The 17304-nt window shown below is 41.4% G+C and overlaps 1 protein-coding gene across 5 annotated transcripts in view; it reads left to right on the top strand.

Annotated features, from left to right (window-relative positions):
- gria4a (glutamate receptor, ionotropic, AMPA 4a) overlaps positions 1-13591 on the top strand; it is an 86458-nt gene extending 72867 nt beyond the window's left edge. The window contains exons 15-18 of one of the 5 annotated variants that reach the window (XM_031861114.1): positions 263-510; positions 5288-5402; positions 7057-7194; positions 12211-13591. In XM_031861114.1, coding sequence (XP_031716974.1) covers positions 263-510; positions 5288-5402; positions 7057-7194; positions 12211-12375 — 666 coding nt within the window. In that variant the 3' untranslated portion in view covers positions 12376-13591. Of the gene's footprint in view, positions 1-262; positions 511-3631; positions 3747-5287; positions 5403-7056; positions 7330-12210 lie in introns of all 5 variants that reach the window. The other 4 variants (XM_031861113.1, XM_031861117.1, XM_031861115.1 and 1 more) reach the window with 4 other exon arrangements.
- The last annotated feature ends 3713 nt before the right edge of the window (positions 13592-17304 follow it).

The following is a 17304-nucleotide window of genomic DNA, read 5'->3' as shown; positions in this document are numbered from 1 at the left end:
TTAGTCTCTTAGTCGGTTTCAAGTCAAATCATTCAGATACAGAGAGACAGTGGGTTTTTCAGGAAATTATTACCAAGGTCTGGACCATATGGCCATGAGCGGTATGGCCTAGATGGACTCTCTTCCCTTGGCAGTCTTCTCCTCACTGGACTATGAAAACTATCATCTGTGAGACAATCTGGCCTCGTATGTTAGCAAAAAGATGCCCACTCATTCCTAATTAACATCTGCTCTCTCCTCTTCCCCCTCCTCCACACCACAGAGATCCAAAATAGCCGTATACGAGAAGATGTGGTCATATATGAAGTCTGCCGAACCGACCGTCTTCACCAAAACCACAATGGAGGGCGTGGCGAGGGTCCGCAAATCCAAGGGGAAATACGCTTTCCTCTTGGAGTCCACCATGAACGAGTACACGGAGCAGCGCAAGCCTTGTGACACCATGAAAGTCGGGGGGAACCTGGACTCCAAAGGATATGGGATTGCTACGCCGAAAGGCTCACAGTTAAGGTGGGTGGAATAGTGTAACAATAGGAGACAGTAACAAAGCTGATACTGTCCTATTGCTGCGATATTCCACCTACCCTGCTGTGCCTTTTACACTTCACCTAGATTAACCTGTCACTGCTGTCAGGTGAAAATCGCCCTCAACAAATGAAGAATTGAGTTACAGTTGACCAGTATTTGGATATTGATTGTTTCTCACGAGTACTAAATTCCCTGTAACGATTTTGGCACCAGTCCAATTTATGTATTCCTTATCATTATAAACTCCAAAAGCAAAGAAGCAGTTATAGATTCTCACCCAGCAGCAGCGATATAAATATGACAAAGTATGTTAAATATGCAGATTACGTGTTTCATCCTCTCCTGTTTGTTTAATTCCCTGATTTTTTTGACATCTTCTTACATTTTTTTTTCCATTCGTCCGTGCTTGTCCTCACTTTTTTTCTGCTACCACTCTGTTCATTTAGGGCCTTTTAGCTCCATTTCTGTGTCCTCTGTCACTGTCATTCATCCATCCCTGTATGGTCACATCCCATCTTTCTTTCCTCTTTTAACCACTCTGTTTCTCCACAGGGCCACCTTACAGGTAACTTTGTCCATTTGTCTGCCGTCTCATCCATTCGTTCCTTTCATCCTCAGTGATGGTAGTCATGATGGTGATGATAATGATGATGGTGATGATGATTATGATTATTATAGGAGAGATTTATTCACTCAAAATGACTGCAAGGAGGGGCAGAACCTCAGACTGCTGCCGCTACATCCAAAGCCTTGAGGGGGAATTTATAGAAGAACAGGAGACAAAAAGTGAAAAACAGGAAGTAGAGGGGCCTGGCCAATGGGGGGACTAGAAACTAAACATAATACAGGATCCCACATCAAAAATACTGAGTCACAAATGAGAGAAAAGAAAATAGTTCTTCAATTTTACACAAACTAAATAAAGAACATATTAATGGTAATTGGACAACACCAAAATAAACCCAGATCAGAAAGAAATCAGTAGTTTATTTTTAAAAAGAGACCATATGCTGGAGGAAATGATGAGAAAGTGATTGAGTTTAAGTTCTAAAGTTGGTCCTTTTGTTTAGATTTTCCCTCAGCAGATACTTGTTTATCCAGGCTTGTTAACTTGAGCCTACAGTAACAGTCCCAGTAGGTTTAACTGAGGTATTCTCTCAGTGCAAATAATTAATTTTTCAGGTGACTGTGACAGCAGTATAGTGAGACTTTATCTTTACGATGTTACAAGTGACTGCCCAGGGAAAATAATTGACTAAATTCAACAAAGCCGGACCACTTGCTCTCTCTTCTCTACCTCCATCTCTCTCTGTCAGCATTTCAGATTTGCCTTATGAAAGGCAAATCAAAACAGCACATCAGCCTCACATCCTGTCCTGTAACTTTCCCCTGTGTGCGGTGCAAACAAGTTCCACTAAACCCCAGTCACTGTAGTTTATTCCTTGTTATTTACACAAAGGTTTTTTCCGTTTATGAGGGAAAAGTGACAGACAGCGGGTGGATAGGTCCCTTTTTTTAAGCCCCCATCAGAACACATTTCTGGAACTATCCACGGTTGTCTCTGGCTTCTCTCAATCAGCGGAAACCTGATCTAACAGGTGCACACGAGGCAGGAAAGTGTGCATGTCAGGTGAGCCTGCCTCTCCTCTCAGTGCACTAATCACAGCGTTAATTTGACTTGATGTTGATGAGGAGATTGAATACTCTGATGATTGAAATGGATGTTAGGACTGTATGTTTTTCTGAAGTATAGCTGCTTTTGATATGATTGTTATGTCACTGAAAAAAGATATGTTTGAAATGTTTTCATCCATACCTCTTACGTTGATGAGATCAGTCATGGTTTGTAGATTAGATCGCCCCAGAGAACACTCTCTCTTTCTGAATCTCTTAAATATCTTTACTAAGAGAGGTGAACCCATAGAAGGCCGGTGTTTTACTCTGACTTTCCTAATTTGTCCTGAACTGACAACCTTTCAGTCACAAGCCAGCTCCTACCTGCAGTCTACTGACACACTCTGTGATGAGATAGGACTTCCAGATAGACGTGTACAGACAAAGAGGCAGGCTAACAAACAAGCAGACAGCGACTGCAGTGACCTTTGTTGTATAGATTTTCACGGCTGATTACAGCATCGCACAAACAAAAGAGTGGACAACAGAGGGTTGTAGCAAGAGGAACAAAGTATTTTAAGGGTAGCTGTTAAAAACAAAGATGTAGCGAAGCAGGAGAGACGGGCCAAAATGTATTTACAAAGGGCATGCAGGGAATAAGCTGACAAAATCATTCAGCCCCTGCAGCCGTGTTTTATAAACACTTTTCTGGACATCGCAGTAAGGGAGCAGACACGTATTGAGGCAATGGAGAGACATTTGCAGAAATAGTGAATTGGTAAGAGTTGGAGCAAATTAAACATTCTGGTTCTTTATATCTCATAAGACTGCCGTTGGGTTGTCTGTCTTATCAAAGGCGGTGCATTAATATAAAGAGCTTACACGGATACATGTGCACACACATGAAAAAGCATGAAATGCAATATCAGGAATGCATGAAATTCCTGATATTTATCTCTGTGTCCCCTGATTTTGTTTGGAGGTCAATCCCTTCAGGGGTGCTGTATGAAACTGGAGTCACGCACACACACACACACACAAACATACAAAACCACAGATTGAGAGTAGCAGTAAGGCAGGAGAGCATCAGGAGGGGACAAGAGCACCATCAGCAGGCTGCAGAGAGCTGGTTAACACACTTAATATTACAATCTCACAGTCACTGCGGAACATCCTGTGTTAGTGCAGCATCCTGTACAAGAGAGCCAATAATGACATGAAAGCTCAAACAAAACCATTTTAGGAAGTATCTTAATTAGACAGAGTCAAAGAGAAAGACGTTGCCTGGGGTGCATCCTTCCCCACTAACCCACCTTTGTCCCCTGAACCCCTCTAATTTCTCCCCCCCACCCCCCACCCCACTCTGCTCCCTCTCCTTCTCTTTTCCCTCCCTTTTTTCCTCCTGGCTGTGATCCACGTCCATCTTGTCTGTCTGTCCCTCCAACCTCTGACCAAACTATCTTATCTGTCCCTCCTTTTTTACTTAAAGAAATGCGGTCAACCTGGCCGTGCTAAAGCTCAACGAGCAGGGCCTGTTGGACAAATTGAAAAACAAGTGGTGGTATGACAAAGGAGAATGTGGCAGCGGGGGAGGGGATTCCAAGGTTAGCCCTCTCTGTCTGACCACACCACCACTAGGGGGACAGGGGCCGCTCGCCGGCTAGCTGGCGGCAGCCCCTGTTCCGTGAGTGTAATGCATGCATCTGCCCTGGCAAGAGTCAAGCAGCAAAGAGGGAGGGCAAAAGTGACACCCTAAAATCTCCCTGGGACAACCCTGCAGCTTCAAAAATAGGCACAATGTTGCATCTCCTGTCAGTGAGGTGTGCCTTTTTATACAAAAGGTTCAGACGCAGTGACAGAGGTACAACACTTGAGCTTGTTGAGACAGAGAAAAAGAAAAACCCTAAAAAAAGAATAAAAGCATTCGAGTGAACCAACATTCTTTTTTAAAAGATCAATGTAATATAATTGCGTGTTGAATCATCAAAAATGTGTTAATTTTCAGTAACATGCAGTGAAATTTGTCCCATTTGCCGGTGAGTGCGTGCCAAGTTAAATCAAGCACACGTCATGATAATAACCATTTTCAAATGTGTTTGGCACCGATCTGGTAATGCCCGTCTGAAAGGACAGAGTGTGAAGGTGGAGAAATGAAGACAATTACTATCAAGACAGGAATATTCGCACCCCAGTGGCAGCTCTGGGGAGAGGAGAGAGAAGAAGGAGACTTGAGTGAGAATCAAATTGCAAGAAGGACAGAGAGAGGCTGAGAAGATACATGGCAGATAAAACAGGTTTTAAAACGTCTAATGGGAAAACGAGACCTAAGAGAGAGTAGCTCTTTTGAGCTCAGGTTGACTTGAGGCAGAGGGGAGGATGAATAATTGATAGCAGCAGAATGCAATCAAAGGATAAAGTTTCAGTGCCAATTCATTTTGTAGATGTTGAGATTTTTATATTGGATAAGTTTAAACTTTGACCTGCTGGTGGCACTAAATGAAAAAGTCAGATGACTACTAAAGTCACTACTAAAGTGCCCTCTGTTCAAAATTTCATGCCAATCGATCTATAAATTGTAAAGATATTTCAGTCTGGAACAAAGTTGTGCACCGAATGACAGCCAGACAGACTGAACCACCTGACAGTTGCCTTTCAGTGAAAATATGTGCTCGGGATGCAAAGTGCCATATGAGTGCAACAAGAAAAGATTATATCTGTAACAAGATCGGAGTTTCCTGTTGCCTCGTCTGTAGAGTTTATGAAATCAGCTACACATTCAAACCGGCCTCGATGGAGCTCTCTCTCTCCCAGTTGTAGCACAGTGCTAGCCTGATGCCAATAGCCCTGACTTAACAGTACTTGCCTCTGGCTTAGTGTAGGATCAGCTGGGGCAGCATGGGTGTGTTACCTGAAGTGACAAAGGTGGGTCCCACTCATATGTCTGTAGCTCGCCTTAGCTCCTCGCTCCCCCCAGCCCCTCCTCAACGAGCATACACACATGTACTCAGTGGGATCCATCCTAGGTCACTTGATGTGAACAAGTACTTTTCTGTGTAACTGAGCTGTGCAATGCAAATGTGAAATATCCTAATAACATAAAATAACATGACCTATGATGTTATTTATGTTATTTTTACACGCGAAGAACCCCGGTAAACCTTGCAGTTTTGAAACTGAGCGAAGCAGGAGTCTTAGACAAACTGAAAAACAAATGGTGGTATGACAAGGGAGAGTGTGGACCCAAGGACTCTGGAAGTAAGGTCAGTCTCACGCTGCTGCGGCCCTCAGAACGCTAGCCTGAAACTCTCATCCTGAATACGCTCCAGATTACTGCAACTACTGTTTTAGTAATAGTCAATATTTTCAGTCAGCCTGAAATATATCTTAAATGTGCTCCACAGTAGACTTCACTGTCCATTTAGTGATTCCCTGCAACATTTTCCTATACCTCTACTTTAATGCTGAACCACATTTACCTAAATATGCATCAGAATAACTCAAATTTGTGTTCAGTTTCTGTAGCAATCTGTGGCAGTCCCATCTTCATTACAGTTAGCATTAGCAATGCAATGTCAATTTTGATTATAATCAGCCAATTTTCACTTGCATGTTTTTTTTAAATCTCACACACTAGCGCATTTTTCCAGATGAGAATATTAGTTAGATTATGAATTTGTATTAGTAGATACATTAGATTACTTTTCGCATTAACAACTTAGCAACTATAGGCTTTTGCCTCAATGTTTAAGCTTTAATCAGGAAATCTATTTATTTCTTGGAGTAACGTCTGGTCATGCTTCATTTTACAGGTCCATATTTTTTAGATAAAATCTGGTATAAAGACTTCAGTGCACAGCAGTTCACTTCATATGGATTTTGTTAACAGACAAGCATTCAATTGTATTATCAATTTAACATAGTATATATTAATACTGAATTAACAAAGAAATGGGTTTAAGTGGAGCAGTTCTTTAGTCTGGAAATCAACAACTGCATCTATGCTCAACACAACCTTAACTTTAAGTAAATTCACCACCAAACTCCATTTTAAAAAAAGTATTTAGACTCAAATGATGTAGTTTGTTCAAGAGGATTCCTACAAAATGAGTAGAAAAGTATGGACCTGTAACATATAGTGTTGCTCCCTATAGAGTATGAGCTGCTCTACTGTAGATGTTTAGACTATTGGAGCATTTCCATTCTATTAAAACTGCAGTGAAAATCATCAGCGCTCAGATTAAAGCCTGCTCTTCTTGACCTGATTTAAATGTTTATTCAAGCTGTTTTGATATCATGTTACCATGCTGCAGTTGTAGAAATGTTCTGTAGTTATAATGACTGTTACAGATGTGTAGTATGTAGTATGTTGTGGTGATAGTCGTAATAATTGTAGAAAAGTAGAATGTAGTTGTATGATAACTCATAATTAAGTGATAACAAATGTAATTTCAGTGGCATACAATAGTACATTTGCAAACGTATAACACTAAACATTGCTTTTTTTCTGTGACAATCTCCATTTCTGTGTCTAACCAACTGTATCTACTGTTTCTCTCTGCTTTTCCCCCACCTCTTTTCCCATACGCTCGCCCCCTATTCACTTCCCTCTCCTGCTTTCTTACTTCCATTATTATCCTCTTCTCCCATCTCTCAAATTTTCCTTACACCTCTTGTCCCTTTTGCCTATCTCCTCTCCTTAATCACATATTGTCTTTTTCACACACCTACCTCAACATCCTCCATCATCGTCCCACTCTGCTCCTTCGCTCCCTTTTGTTTTTCATTTTTCATCCTTTTTCCCTTCTTTTTTTCCTTTAACTCCATCCCTCTTATGCCTCCTTTACCTCAACCCTTCCTTTTCTTTTCCCCGTCACACCACTCTTCCCCAAACCTCATCCTACTGCCTCTCTCCAGGACAAGTCATCCCAGGCTCTCAGCCTGTCCAACGTGGCGGGGGTCTTCTACATCCTTGTGGGCGGCCTGGGCCTGGCCATGCTGGTGGCCCTGGTCGAGTTCTGCTACAAGTCACGGGCCGAAGCCAAGCGCATGAAGGTGGACCTTAGCCCCCCCCACTGCCCCAGCCCCTCCCCCAGCACCCAGAATCTAGCCACTTATAGGGAGGGGTACAACGTGTACGGCTCCGAGGGGGTCAAGATATAGGGGTAGGATTTAGAGGCTCCCATATAGGTGGGGTTATGGTGGTGTTGATCATGGTGGTGGTGCTGTAGATTATTGTATTGTCAATGTAGAGGCTGACGCAGCAGCCCCACGCAACCGTGTTGTTCTTCATGTGGTGATGAGGATGTGGTCAAGCATTGTGGAACCAATGTAGCTTTTTATGTTTCGTGAAAGTTTTTGGCTGTTTTGTTTCTTTATTGACCTAATATTTCTTAGATTTTTGGGTTTAAATTTGATTTGTTACATTTTTTTAATTTTTCATTCTACAGCATTTCACCCCTGGCTAGATTGGGGTTAGATTTGTGTGACTACAGATTTGGTTCCATCGTCTTTGGCTGCAGATGATGATGATGATGACATTGATGCTCTTGGCTCATGACATGATTAGGCACCTGCATTGTAATTTTAGCTAATAGTTAACGAAATAATGACAGCGAAGGGATGCACAACTCCATCCTCAGGGACTAGAGCTGTGCTAAGTACATTTTTGTATACTGTATAGCGCTGCAACTAACAATTATTTTCTTCATCGATTAATCTACCAAATAATATCCCAATTAAGTATTAATTAATTAATGAACAGTTATATTCATTGTACTATCACATAAGTCAAGAAAAGCAGGAAATCCTCACAAAAGAAGATGAAACTACAGCAAGTAAAATCTTAAACTATTTTAAGTTTGTAGCAATAGTCTACATTGACACTTCACTACCCTGAGAGCACTGTTACTGTGGTGTTCCTCATTAAATTTAGTTTTGCTTCTAGCTACAAAATAATTAGCTAACGTGTTGGCGTCAACTATCACTAATTTGGGTCTGAATAAAACTTTTTCAGCCGTAATGTGATAGATATTTCAGGACTTCAACAACACCATTAAGTTGTTTTTATGTCAGTGGATGTCTGCCGTAATTTTGGTAACTAGATTAGTAGGACCCCTGTAATGTCAGAAAGACATTTGGGCATGAGCTTGCGTGAAAAACCTTGTTTGTAAAGAGCCTTTTAAAGCCACTTGGCACTGAGGCAATTCAAACCAATTTAGGATAAGACTGCACTTTTGACAGCTTGAGCAAAGTTTCAAACATTCCCTTTAAATACTGATCTAATCGTGTCCATTCAGGTAACATGTATAATCAGGTAAATCTTTGTTATTATGGTAACAAATGAAATCCTCAGCAGCAGTTTTTAATTGGTTTTCATTTTTGTCCATAGATGATAGTCAACCTGCAGCCATCATTTGATTTAGTGGTATTACATTCTTTAAATTCTAAATCCCTGAATCCTATCTAATATACTAATTAGAAACCAATCCCTTATGGGGAAACTATTTTCTAATCCAGACTTCTAGGAGCTCATTAGAATAGATGCAGTGGTGTTATTTTGATTACCGGAGATGGACTCATAGATCTATCAGACCATGACTAGAAATATCAAGTGTATACATGGGAATCTAGTTTACAAACAGCAAAACAAGGTGCAAGGTCCATCAGTGCACAATTGCCACCGTTTAATTACTGAACTGATGTTTCCCTAGTTCTGGTGGCTAGTAGTCGGCAGTGTGTCCCACTGTACCTTTAATGCGTGGTCCATAAACTGGAGTTGTGCACCCCTGTCGTAGATGGTTCAAACAGAGACTCTGACTTATTCCAGCCCTGACAACCTCCAAACAGCCCAGTTACTTAGTGTTAATGCAGAGGAATAATTGATGAAGCAAACACTTCATAGAGAACGGCTACTCAGTGACGCAGTTGTAAAAACATGACTCATGTTTATTGATGTAAGAGAGCCATTAACTGAAACAATAGGAAATACTGGACCTCAATCTTAACGATCTGCTTAGCAAACCTTAAGAGGCATTATAAGGTCATATTTGATTATCATCTTGAGCAGATCAATACCCATTTAACGGAAATAATGACAGCTAAATGTGGTACACTAAATATTGGTTATTATCTGTCTACAGGTAGCCATGCCAAGTTCAAATAAAGTACGAGGTTTACCACAGATAAACCATCTTGAGAGTGGACTGTTTAGGACTAAATATATGAAGGCTCGTTAAATATTTTCTTAGATGCTCCTTTAGAGTAGTCTATTACATGTTTTCTCTTTGGTTTTTAATTGAGCACTACATCAGCATGGCAACACTGATTAAAAGAAGAGGAGGGCAAACGTTTGTCTCTGTTTCTGGCGATGTATTACCAAACACAGTTGGCTGTCTTCAGCTGCAGAGTTAACTGCACTGTTCTGTCCTCTAACAAGAAGCGTCCCAATCAGAGCTCAAGCAACACCCATTTTACTCATTACATGTTCTCAAAAAATGCAGATATATATATATATATATATATATATATATATATATATAAGATATAAGATATGACAGTGAAACATCACAGAGTAGCCTGTCTGTGTGAAGTGACGCCCTTCTCTGAGCAGTATAGTCAGTCACTCCCTCTCTATGAATCTGAAACCTTAAAGGAAAAATCACTCCTTCATGTTTTCCTTTTGTCTTTTTCCAAAGTCCTCACCTTCTAAATCCTTTGAAAATCCTCACCCGAATTTTTCAGTTTACAGAAACCCAGAAATGCATGGTCACCTTTGAAATGCAGATGTCTACAACCCAAATCCACTCGTCTATGTACATGTTTGTTGAGTGTGCCTGCGTTTGCATTTACTTGCACTGTGACATTTGAATGTGTAGTTGGTGGTGCACTCACACATACAGTCACAGGCAGTTCTGCCTGTAGTTCAGTTTGTTTGAACAGTGAGAATTCTCGTTCAAACTTTGATGAACAACAATTAAGTGCACCCAGCACATCTGAAAATGCTATTTCAAGCAGCTGATGGTGAATTCTGATCAGAAAAACTGAGAGGAATAGTTCACCCAAAATAAATATAAATTGTATATAGCACTCACCTTTATGGTCCCAGAAATGTTTTTTCTTTAAAATTGTGCATTTGTGCACAACGCATTCCTTCACGGGAAATGCTTTGTTTAGCAAATTTTGCAAAAATAGTGATGTTTGCAATTCCACAAGCCCACGAATACTTTGATAATGCTGCACAGGAATTTTCAGAAAGAATTTTGGACGTTTTATAACCTATAATTTTTCGGGCACTCCGCTCTCTGTAACGCCATTTGATGGAGACTTTCTCTGTGAGCATAGAGAGCCGAGGGAGGTGAATATTATGTACAATTTATATTGTTTGTGGGTGAGTTATTCCATAGAAATGTTCTGTAAGTCTCTAGTAAATGAGTTTCTTACTTCTTAACCAGGCAGTAATAGTAAAATGTGACATTTGAAAAAGCTGGAGCCACCAACTGCTTGGCATTTTTTGCTTTAAAAATGACTTTACTAATTAATCGATTTTCAGAACTGTTGGCAATTAATTTGACACGGACTAATCGATTATTTGATTGTTTCCGCATTAGTAAGCTTATAATGTGAGTCTTACAGCAACAAAAAATAGACTGGAATGCAAATAGCAAAACTTCCACAGTTCTGTTTTGACTATGTGTGTGATTGCACCCTCACACCTTTCTGTTTGTGTACTTGTGTGTTAAGTGGGTATACTGTACAGACACATGCATGTAAGCGTTCTTTGTGCATGTGTTTTTATAGAAATTTCTGTCTTTATGAAAGTTTGTTGCTGCACAGTTAATGAACTCACTCCACCCTCTACTGGACTTGTATGGTTATACTCTCCTCCAATCACAAACACAAGTTTGCCAACTGAAAATTTGCACAAGTGTAGCTGGCCAATCAGGACGTGCCGACTCAAAAACGTGTGTACCCACAGTATATAAGGCAGCCCACGTTGCCGCTTGACATCCTTTTCTCATCAGAAAACTGATTTGCCCACTGCCTGTATGTATGCCTTTTGTCTTCCACCCCATGTGAGGGACAGGAAGGCAAAGTTACTGCTTTGCCAAGTACGTGCGTTGCCATGTTATGTTGAATGCATGGCCCCCATCAGACACACTGAACAGCTGTTTATGTGCTTCAGGAATGGTGTGGCCAGTAAAGCCCTAGCCAAGAAAGGTCTTGCGGGATAAGCTTTGTAAGTGCATCTCCCAAGCCTATAGTCAGGCAGGAAGAGATCCTCCCACTGTGGCCCACACACACTCTACACACAGTGTTGGCAGTCTTGTTCGGTGTGGTGAGTGTTGAGAACATATGTACAACAGAGTCGTTGATAGCGCCTTGCCCGCTCATACGATTCTATCCCTTGGAGATGTCGGGCTCCTTTTCAGGGTCTGTCCTTGTTGAAACGACACAGGACCGGTGAAAGGGGTGAATGTTTGTCGGTTGTGTTGCACCTGACCCAACTCTGGGCATCATACACCTACATGTCCCAGTGCTCTTTGATGATCCAGGTAATGTGGTGTGCAGGGTGTCTAGTGTTTTTGTTTTTGACCCCTGCAGGATCCAATGGCTCTACCTAGTTCAGCTACATAGTATCTGGGTTTGCTTGGGCTCCCTACTCCTACTTCTCCGCTGTGGCAGACAAGGTTACAAAGAAGTCGGTGGGCTGCGGAGACTAACCTATAGTCAGTCAGGATCAGTGTAGTACACTGCTCACTGAAGAGGGTGTAGGATGTTGAGCAGCCTTGTACTGTATAGGGTGCTGTTCACACGTATTTAGGTAGGCAAGTCCTGATTGGCCGGCTAAGCTTATACAAATTTTTTCTGGGCTAACACGGCTCGTGATTGGAGGAGAGTATTACCTCTAGAGTCCAGACGAGGGTACAGCCTGTGTTCATAGAACGAGTGTTACAATACCGTAATCTTTGCATATGACAATGACATGATTTTTATTCCAAACTAAATCTCCACTCTGCCATCTCTATTCCCTTCTCCGTCCACACCTCCACCTCTGCTCTCCTCATGTAGCTGTCTTTTTCTGAAGCCATGCGGAACAAGGCCCGTCTGTCCATCACAGGAAGTGTGGGGGAGAATGGGCGTGTCCTGACGCCGGACTGCCCCAAAGCCGTGCATTCTGGCCACGCCTCCCTCCGACACCCTGGCCTTGCAGTGGTCTCCTCCGGACTGCCCTGAAAACCAAAAACACCTTCCGTGCCTTAACGACACTCAAACATACAGACTCCGACAAGGACACACACAAACCCACATGCACACACTTACCATTTTCATGCATAACACACACACACACACATATATAATTACAGATACTCAAATACAAATACTCACATTGTTACACACTTGAGTACACAAACACACACTGCGCCTCATCATTTCACTTTCCTGCTGCCATTGACTTATTTTACAAGAGATAAGTGAAAAACAACTATGGAGTGAACAGTGGCGAAAAGAACAAAGGACAACTCTGACTGTCACACTTGCCTGCAGCATTCATTTTATTGTTTTTTTGGGAGGACACCATCCTGATATCGAGAAACCGACAGGAGAGCCAGCGCGGACTTGCGTGAAATGAACTATGAGCTGTGAACATGACCGCAAAACTGATCATGATGATGATAGTGATAAAGATGATGAGCGCAGCTGATCGTAAAAAAAAAAGAAAGACAACCAAACAACTCTGTTCCTGCTCTGTCTTCGTTGGACAGTGTTGGCCAACGCGCCGCACTCCTTGACAACGCCTTACTAAGACTACAAACATTGTTTTCATCATCATCATCATCATGGTCATTGTCATCTTAACTTGCCTGCAGAGAGTGCCAGGTATTATCACCCTTAGAAGACCAGAAAACTGTAAGCTTGAACGTTCGGACTGTGCAAATTCGCTACTTTGCCATGAACTGTCCAAATTGAATGAAATGCTTTCTTACTTCGCATATAGAATGATTTCTCGCTCCCAAAACCAGCGAGATAATCAGCCGATATATAGAACAGAAGTAACCTCGAAACACACACGTGTGACTGATCTCGGTCACAGAATTCACAGGGGTTTGTAAAAGAAAAAAATAAACAGTAGTAATTAACTAAGTCCTTCATCAACAGCATCGTCATGACAGTAGAAATCCTAGATAGCAAATTGATGATTACTTTTTGCTGAGCGGCATAGGCGAAGTTTAAACTGTATATTCAGTGATGGAAAGAAAAAATTAAAGATGTGGGCAGATCTCAAATGGTTACCCAACAAAGTGCTTCTCAACCTGAATGCTATGGACCTTGGTGAAGAAAGGAATGGTGGAGGAAATGAGAATGAATGTGATGTCTACAACCTTTTAATTGTGGAAACTAATTTCTGCCTCCGTGTCCTCTTGGATATTAAACCCAGATGGCCGAGCAACAGAAAAGGCGAATCAAAGATCATCATTCTTTTAACGTTTCCCAGCAGTGGGGTTATTAGAGTATAAACCATTTGTTTCAAGGGGTGTAATAAGGTTGAGAACCACTAGTCTATGGTGGGTGCGCTTCATTTGACTTGAACTATAGGTATAATTTTCAATTTCTCTAAAGGTAATGACTCTAATGGGCAGTTTGGTTGTCATTTGAGATCCTCAGTCTTTTTCAGTCGCCGGGGAAAGGTACCATATCAGAAAGCTTGCTTTTTAAAACTGTTGTAAATAACTGCGTAGCAAAACAGAACTCAACTGTCTTTTTTAATCATCTTAGATAACAATTCATTGCAATAATGAATATAAAAGAAAATGCCACTACTTGTAATTAAGATCAAATCTTTTTTTATAAATCTACATATTATATATAATACAAATAAATATATATCTATACGTCTATAGAGAGCTATAGAAAACATTGATCACAGATTGTCAGAGGCCATGGCATACATTCTGTTATATGGCTGTTTTTTTGATAACTTGAGAATATTAATATGCCACAGACTTTGTGTGTCCTGCTCAACATTGAATGTCCATCTGGCAGTCACACGGACACATACGTAGAATCGCACGTACACACATTGTTGCATACACAGGGTCAGCTCAGATCACTCCAGCACCGTGAGAGGTTCGGGACATTTTATTTTTGCCTGTCTGTCTGTTTCACCAGTAGTTATTCACTGATTTTCATTGTCTAACAGTGTTTTTACCCCCAAAACCTTCTGTTGGTGAGCCCCTGAGACAGCATGTCGGTGCCAGTATTCAGCATTGGAACTTTTAGGCAGGCCTCTAGAGAGGACGGGCTACTGCGATTACCAAGATGTAGGGAAACAATGCTGTCTGACATTTGGCGAGTGTAGCATTTGTGTTGCATTTTATATCGCCTCAGTGCTTTTTTGTTATTTGTCTTCTCAGTCAGCTTCAAATTGAAATCCAACACTTGTACAAACTGAGCAGGGTTGGCACATTTTGAGGACATGCTTGGATCCATCATGCTTGGCAAGAGCACTCAAGCCTACAAAATGTTTAAAATCTGTTATATAGCATATGGCAGCCTGTTTTGGTGCATCCACCAACTGCCAGCCTAAGGGAGGGGGAATATACATTGCTTTAATATCTGAGGATCAATTAGGAAAAGAAAAAATATATCTTTAATCATACATCAGTGCAGTTTTACTTTTGTAATGCAACTTAGCCTGGTGGTGATGCCTACATAGAGATTGTTTCATAACACAGCTATACTGTGTGTAGGACTGAAATATTGTGTTTTCTGCCCTGCTCACCTCTCCTTTACTTCCTTGTCCTCTTTGTTTTTTTCTACTATTTGTCCAGTGTCCTGCCTCCCATCAAATCATCCTCGTTCCTTCCCTTGTTTTGTCTTTCCCGTACCCTCTCCGGGCTTTTATCTCACACACTGTCCCATTGTAAGACAGAACTCTCTGTACAAAGTGCATCTCAGCAATGACAAATTACTTTATTTTCTGCCCTGACTCACTGCAAAATATTGGGATAGAGAACTCAAGACACCAACTGACAATCTGAGTTTCTTCCGGCTCTTTGTTCTGAACATTGCATACCTTCTACGTCGTAACCTCTAACATCTAACAATAAATAAAAAAAACATTGGAAAAATTCCAACTTCTTTGTTAAACTCACACACATACCTCATCACGCATCAGTATGCATGTATTCAAGTCAAACTCAACAATCAAAAGCATAAATGGAAATGAATACCTTAAAGCCACAGGTATCTCAAACAACAACCCTCTTTATGGCTCATAAGAATTAGGTAGACGGTTTCCATTCACCTCCTCTCAGCCGTGGGGATCAGTTCAGCAGCACTGCAGGAATCCAACATAAGAGAAATACTGAAAATCGTTTCTACAGTGGATACATTTGTGAAGAGACGGTTAACACTGATCTAGCTATCACCGCACCAGGCGGATAAACCGTACATACTGTTCTGTTTATTTTTTTGCCACCTCCAGCACATGCGTAGACAGCAAAAGCAGACTGCTTGGCTGTCAACATTCTGGCTTTAACATTTTTTATTTCTTCCTTTGTTTTATGTCTTACCATTTGGTTTCTTTTTCTAGTAAAACATCAATGCTGAACCTGCTCTCTATGCGTGGTTATTTATCCCCTGATCCTCTTCCTGTTTACGACAACCGGCCTGTGGGCCTCATTTACATCTGAATCATACCGTAGAGGTAATCTCACTCAGCATTTTGGATCGACGTCTTTTCTTTAACTTAGAACTGGTAATAAGACTGGATTAGAAGATATCAAGTTAAGTAATTCATAATGCATACTTATTATCACAGCTACATTTATTAAAGAAAGAAATGACAGCTTATGGACAAGACTAATTTAGTCATCTGTTGTACAATCTTGTTGGTTAAAAGGTGTTGAACAAATAATGTTTTTGACCGGATGATGGTGCTCGATAATAAATCAGAGGATCACCCAAAGGGATGTACAAACATGAATGTGTGCACCAAATATCATGGCACGTCGTCCAATAGTTGTCAAGACATTTCATTCGAAGCCACAAACGTCATCCTGAGGTTGACACTAGAGGAAAGGTCAAGGGATCACCAAAGACAGCGGTATTTGTCATCTGGGGACGACGGATGTCAGTCCAAAATGATGTGCCAATCCATTTTATAGCTGTTCAGATATTTCCATCTGGACCAAAGTGGTGGACTGACAATTTGTCATAAGCTTGAACATTTCCGTTGTAGTTGTGCCCATCGGTGTCTCGACAATTACAACACAGCTATAGTGGGGGATTTAACCTTCAAATCAGAGCTCTGATCAATTACTCAGTGGCTTTGAAATATCCTCGAGAAACAGCTGAAATGTTGAGCCTCACCAGAGTGTCAATGTGTATCTCTTCTGTTTATTTGAAGCCTCGCTGTGTAGGCCTACAGTCTCTGCTGTTGTAGACCAGCTGTTACGGGGTTAAATTCCCTGCTGCGATTTTGTCATCTGGGCTCATTTTTTCAATCTGTGGGGACCCAACACTTCTAATGCAGAGCCATCACTGACAAGTATTTCCCATTATTTCCCATCTCTTTCACACACAGAGACACGAGCATGTACACACACACACACACACACACACACATACACACTCACACACCATGCTGGGTTATTACTGACAAGTATTTCCCATTTACCCAAAGATGAAGCAAAATAACAATTTTGAGGTGGTTCCGCCAACCTTTTAACCTTGCACCCTCACGTGTGAATGCACACACACACCTTCAATCTACCTCTTTTATTGTCACTGTGAAGCGACAGCAGCCTTTTCACCTTTTCATTTGTATTGGCTCATTTCATCTCAGCCTCAGTCTTTCCCTCCCTCAACTCTGCATTACCCCCATCCTGTTCAGCCCCTCCTCATTTCTCGTCTGTTCTCCCCCTCTTTTCCTCTGCTCGTTCTCTTTATCCTCCCACCTCCTGTCATACTTCATCTATCCATTTTCCTGCATTCCTCTCTCTGGGGAATCCATCTCAAACCCTGATTTCTCATTCACGGCCCCTCTCTTACTTTTTCTTTGAGGTGTCTCTCATGATCGGATAGGAAATTGAATTCCACCAACACTGTCAGCACACACAAGCAGCTTGTGGCCATGCTGTTCTGTCCTTGTAGCTGTTG

The sequence above is a fragment of the Anarrhichthys ocellatus genome, unplaced genomic scaffold (genome assembly GCF_004355925.1).
Source record: "Anarrhichthys ocellatus isolate YVR2014 unplaced genomic scaffold, GSC_Weel_1.0 scaffold24, whole genome shotgun sequence".
Classification (NCBI taxonomy): Eukaryota; Metazoa; Chordata; class Actinopteri; order Perciformes; family Anarhichadidae; genus Anarrhichthys; species Anarrhichthys ocellatus.
The sequence above is the reverse complement of the archived record's forward strand: the minus strand, read 5'-3'. Positions and strand labels throughout refer to the sequence as shown.